We start from the raw sequence: 6,063 nt of genomic DNA on the forward strand, positions 1-6,063 counted from the left end.
GTAGCAAATGTAGCTGAAGGCTATGCTAACTATCGTCTCGGCAAATGAGAGCGTAATTCTCAGTGAACCATGGCTAGCAACGTCGGGGTCTGCCATCACTGACAGTGGCAACACGTGGGTCCGTCGTATACTAGCGGACCGCGGCCGATTTAAAAGCTACCACCTAGCAAGTGTGGTGTCTGGCAGTGACACCACAGACTTGGTTCTAGTTTTCCTACATACATGAAAAACGCACAATCTTTAAAGGAATAGCACTAAAGCTTCCTCTGAAACTATGTAATTACAAATTATTCTATGTCGGTCTTAGTAATTCTGTAAGATGCTTATTGAAGCAAGCTAATGAGAAATAAGAAGGAAATAAATGTCCTATGGAAAGGATATGCAACTGACAAACTTCATACTAGTCATGAAAATTAAATCACTTAAGGTTACGGGAAGCCAGAGAAGAATTTACTAGTTATTTTTAATTGCAACACTGTGTTGTATTACTAAACCACAGATCCATATGTGTAGATTTCTAGACGTTATCGGAACACTGTTTCAAATGGGTACCAATAAATTTTGTGTTTAAAACCTAACTGCCTTTAGCAGGAAATTGTATTAAGTAAGTATATTCTACCATATTAGTAATAGAGCAACTATTTTTTATTCATTTAATATTTCAGGTGAGACAGCAATGCTGATATACTTCTATGGCCCTGTCTCATGTGTGATGGTTGTGAACTTGTTGCTGTTCATTTTAACTGCTGTAAATACTACAATTAAAAGTGAAAACCATGGTGATGGTACTCAAACAGGAACTATCAAACCCAAAAAGAGGACACAAAGAGAAAGGTGAGTCATTTCATATGAGTGATGCAGTTGTTGATGACACTGATAACGATACATGAAATGTTTGATGAGTGACTGATATTTTCCATAGCTGTGTACAAGGTAATTCTGAAAGAGGATGGGTCTATAATTCTGTTTAAATCTATATGATGGTAAATATAAATCATAACTCAGCTGCCAGACTGAACCCTGAGATCTGAAAATTTAGTTTTACAATGAAACATAGTCCAGTTCATTAGATAACAGATTGTACCAAGAAATAATACACACCTAACAATCAGAACTCTCTTACACTGTGTTGATTATTTTTATAGTTTTTATACTAATTGACATTACACTTTGAAGTTCTTCCATACCCATATGTATTTTATAGCAAATAACATGAAGTTGTCAGAACTGTTACCAATAAACTACACATACCAAGCTATAACTTCCATCCGGTGACCTCATGTAACATTGCATTATTTTACCACCTACAGTAAAAATACAAAATAACACTATGCATGCAAACAAGAGAATGCTAGTTAACAAGAATGCTTTGACTTAGGCACACAGTTAGAACAGACAATGCAAGCCTTCATTATTGTAACAAGGACTGCAGTCTTGCGTAATACTTCTTTGAATGCTTCCCATAAATTATTGAACCTGAGTACTGCCCAGTAGAATTTTTTGTTGACATGTTCCATGGATCAATGTGTCAATAGGTTTAAAATGAAGATATATTTTCTCAGTAAAAGCATTGTACAAGCTGATAATTTATATTATTGGAGTTTTGCTTTAATTTAATCTACAATAAAATTTAATAAATGTAAGACAACCACGTAACACAATATCAAAAGTGCTTGGTGAAATATACATAGTTTTAGGTGTAAAGATAACAACTCATTGAAGTGTGAAGGTATTGAGTCATCCATAGGCACATAAACAAGAATGAGCACTCTGTTAACTTACAGATAAACCTGCATGAGTGAATATGAGGTTATGGAGCTGGGTGGAGATGGACCTGGGAAGGAAGTTAATAGGGGCTGAGCACAGAATAATTATGAGATTGCAAAATGTTTCACAAAGACAACTCCCATCTACATAATTAACTGAAACAGGTGTCACAGGGAAGGATACAAATGGCACGGACTGTGAAGCAGACATTGAAACTGAGCATGTCACACTAACAGCGTTTTCTGCCTCTGGATGGTCAACTCTGCTCTTGGCTACAGTTTGGTACTGACCATTAATTCTGGTAGACACCTGTTTGGTGGTCATGCCCACATAAAATACTGTGCAGAAATTACAGCATAGCTAGTATATGATTTGACTTCTTTAGCAAGTGGCCCTGTCTCTGACATGATAGGATAAGCCTTTGACAGAAATCTGGGTGGGTATATGGGACAGATCTTGCACCTACATCTTCCACAGAGCCAAGGAGTTACGTATAAGTTTGAAATGAGGATGGACTAGGTAATTCATAAATGAGATGGGTTGCTGGCTACTGTTTTGGGAGTGGTGTGAAACATTGTGGATAGGATGTCCTTAATTTCTCAGAATTATGATAAGTAGACAAAGAATATGGTTCAGTTGTTCCCATCCAGGATGATGTTGGGTGATAAAGGGTTGCTCCTCTGCAGCTAATTTCAGAATTAGGTTGGAGGATTAGGGACATCCATGGATATGGAACAAGAAGTTTGACTGTGAAAGCTATCAAATTTCTCAGCCTTGTTTATGTGCCTATCTCTAACTCAGCTCCTCCTTTTTTGGATTTTTTATCTTCTATTTGATTTGTTAGTTCTCTACTTAAATTATTTATGCATATATCTATTATCTGCCCAGGAATTAATCTATTGCAGAAGTTGTCAAGCAGAAATGATTCAGTTCGTTTTTAAAACTGTTTTCATTGTCTTCTATCACTTTTAACAGACATAATAGGTGGATAAATACTGTGCAGATTAACTTGTGGAAAATGGAGATCATTATTGTTCCCATTACTGTATTTATGAGTGCTACTACTATTTTTTAATTATGGTTGGTTCTTCACAACAAACATCATGAAAGAGTAAATGGACTGTGAGGATGTTTTTAATGTGTCAAATTTTTGTAAACTTTTTATAAACAATTGCCTAAATGAAAATCAGTAGCATTCTGTGTACTACATGTTACTCCAGCAGCATAGTTCTGTATAATGGACAGATTGTTTTTATGTGTAGAATAGCCTCAGAAAATTTCTTCAAATAGAGCATACACTGATCAACTCATATGTTTGAGATCTCTATTGTGTTATTCTCAATTCATGTTGAGATCAATATGCACATCCAGAAGTTCTGAACATTCAATTTTAGACATTTCCTTTCCCCTGGGATTTATTATTATTGATGGTGATTTATCCTGGCTTATACAGAATTGAACGTATCATGTTTTTATAAGTTAAGTGGTAGGCCATTTAATGAGAACCATTCAGCATTTTTTAAATATTTAATTTATTGTTTATTTTGTGTCGGTCAAAGGTGACATTTGAAACAGATGAATTCATTTATGGCTAAAGAGTAATGTAAGAAAGACTGCTAAGCAAAGTATTAATAACATAGTTTTTATTTTAAGCTTTTTTAATAACATATCCTCAATTAAAATGGGTGGAAGCAAATGCTTTGCAAACCTACAATAGGCCTCATTGTAGCAGTTACCACAATCTAATACAATGGTCTTGTGTTAGCTAATTCTCATTTGAGCACAAAAATATTACTGTAGGTAATTGATCATGCTATACAGTTACACTAATTTAACAGTTGCACTTACTCAAACCTTGTTAAGTTTTACTTATAAACCTAAATAAACAGTTTCATACGTTAAAGTAATTGGTTTGCAAGCAGATGACATACACATTGCTGCAACCATTTCCACATAGTATTCATAATTTGCACCAAATGTTCTTGTAGGTAGATTTCAAAACAATTTCATCAGTAAATTGGTTGTATTATCCCCACTGCCAGCATAGCCTATGCATCTAGGTGTGGATCTCAATCACTAGAAATCTATGTATAAATCTGAGACAAGCCAGTAAATTAAATGGAGTACTATTATTTTTATTTATAACAGTACAAAGTAACCAGAGGCAAAGGTCTGTCTGTTCACAGCCTGTTAAGTAACCTGTGTGGTTACTAGCAATGCTTTATTGTGACTGCTTTTTTCCCATGAGTTCCTCTCTGTATGACCAGTCACCCTTTTTATACCTTAAAATACTTTATTTGTTGCATTGTAAAAACATTAATACTTCCATTATCAGCATTTATTTCTCCAACAGGTTGTTAATGTTTAGCAAAATATTCATCTTGATGGGTCTAACTTGGGTAACTGACATTTTGTCATGGATTTTTGGTGGACAGCACAAGTATTATTGGATTGTGACTGACACAATAAATATTTTGCGTCCCGCTTTCATTTTCTATATCTTCTGCTGCAATCGAAGAATTCTGGAGATGCTGGCAGCTCACCTGCCATGTACCTCTGGCTGTTCTTCAAACCACACTAGCTCCAGTACAGAATCAGGTATGTTACTCTATTATAGAGTATATGTCATTTATTAACTGCTTCAAGGAAATTCATACTATACTATATCACAGTTATTGTAGTTTAGTGATTCTCAGATAAAGTAAATTTATGCAATTCATTTTCTACAGTGTGTGTGTTTGGTTGAGATTGATAGTAGGACAGAATCTATGAGAACTGCTAAAATATTTCAGATGGTTCTGAATACTGATATACTAGAAATCTGCTACAAGTTTTAAGATTTGTACTTGTAGAAATTTGTTCATTTTGTTCAAGAAAATGAAACAATGAAGCAGGCTAGTCCTTCAAAATCATAACAATAAGTAATTTTAAATAATTAAGTGCCTTTAAAGAAAGGGAGGGAACAGATGTACTCACAATGAAATATAAATTGAGAAAACATCAGTTCGCCAGCCAAGATGGATACAGAACCAGACATATTTGTCACCTCATGGAAACTGTGGCCTCTTCATCTCACAACAGAGAAGCAGAAGAGGTGGAAAAACCAAACTGCACTTGCATAAGGCAAGAGATTCACTTCAGACACAACAAAACAAAATCAGAGAGAAATGAATAACATGCATATGGTAGCTATGAACTTGGTGACTGTCCCACCACGTAGGTGATCTGGATTTTGGGATTGTGGCTGGTTTCTCTTTTCACATTTTTCCATTCGTTCATATTTTGCAGTTAGTTTAATTTGTTGTGTTTTCTTTTGCAATAATTTTAAGTCTACTGACAATTTGTTTCCTTTCTTCCCTTGCAGTAAACGCAAAAAAAGGCAAAATTCATGGGATTGTGGACCCAGAGGAATATGGATTGGGTCAAATATGAGACATGACTACTCTAAATTGAGTGGAGGTTGTTATATATTTAAGTCTTTCAAAATCTGCATTAATAAGCAGGAAATCATGAGAGCATATTATGAAAATTTTCATTAACACTAAATAAATAAAACAGAATAAAACATTTAATTATGCTCTGAAATAACTCTCCTGTGACATTGTGCTATTATGTCTACATCTACATATACATGACTACTCGGCAAAACACACTTAAGTGCCTGGGAGAGGGTTCATCGAACTACCTTCACAATAATTCTCTGTTATTCCATTGTTGAGCAGTGTACAGAAAAAATGAACACCTACATCTTTCTGTGTGGGCTCTGAGTTCCCTTATTTTATTATGATGATCATGCTCTCTATTTAGGTCAACATCAACAAAATATTTTCGCATTCAGAGGAGAATGTTGGTGATTGAAATTTTGTGAGCAGATACTGCCGCAGTGAGAAACAGCTTTGTTATAATGATGTCCACCCCAATTCTGTATCATGTCTGTGACACTCTCTCTCTCCTATTTCTGAATAATACAAAATGTGCTATCTTTCTTTGAACTTTCTCGATGTACTTCATTAATCCTGTCTGGTAAGGATCCCACACTGCACAGCAGTACTCCTAAAGGGTACAGACGAGCATAGTGTAGGCAATACTGAGTTATTTTAACATTTTTCTGCATATATACATTGGACATGTCCTTCATGAAGAAATTTGTAATTAGCATGAAAAAAGTCCAGACATTGACAGTTGGCATATGGGACAATTAGTTAGTCCTACAAACACAGAAAAATACCAAAAAGACATGAAACTACACAACAAACTACTAATTAGTATAAAATCCATCACAAATGGAAAATATTT

At 34.9% G+C, this 6,063-nt stretch overlaps 1 protein-coding gene across 1 annotated transcript in view; it reads left to right on the forward strand.

Moving 5' to 3' along the window:
• Positions 1-5,817, forward strand: part of LOC126101457 (probable G-protein coupled receptor Mth-like 4) — a 317,300-nt gene extending 311,483 nt beyond the window's left edge. Inside the window, exons 9-11 of the mRNA XM_049912110.1 lie at positions 666-834; positions 4,121-4,365; positions 5,132-5,817. Coding sequence (XP_049768067.1) covers positions 666-834; positions 4,121-4,365; positions 5,132-5,199 — 482 coding nt within the window. The 3' untranslated portion in view covers positions 5,200-5,817. The remainder of the gene's footprint in view (positions 1-665; positions 835-4,120; positions 4,366-5,131) is intronic.
• Positions 5,818-6,063: the final 246 nt, after the last annotated feature.

This window comes from Schistocerca cancellata, chromosome 9, assembly GCF_023864275.1.
Source record: "Schistocerca cancellata isolate TAMUIC-IGC-003103 chromosome 9, iqSchCanc2.1, whole genome shotgun sequence".
Classification (NCBI taxonomy): domain Eukaryota; kingdom Metazoa; phylum Arthropoda; class Insecta; order Orthoptera; family Acrididae; genus Schistocerca; species Schistocerca cancellata.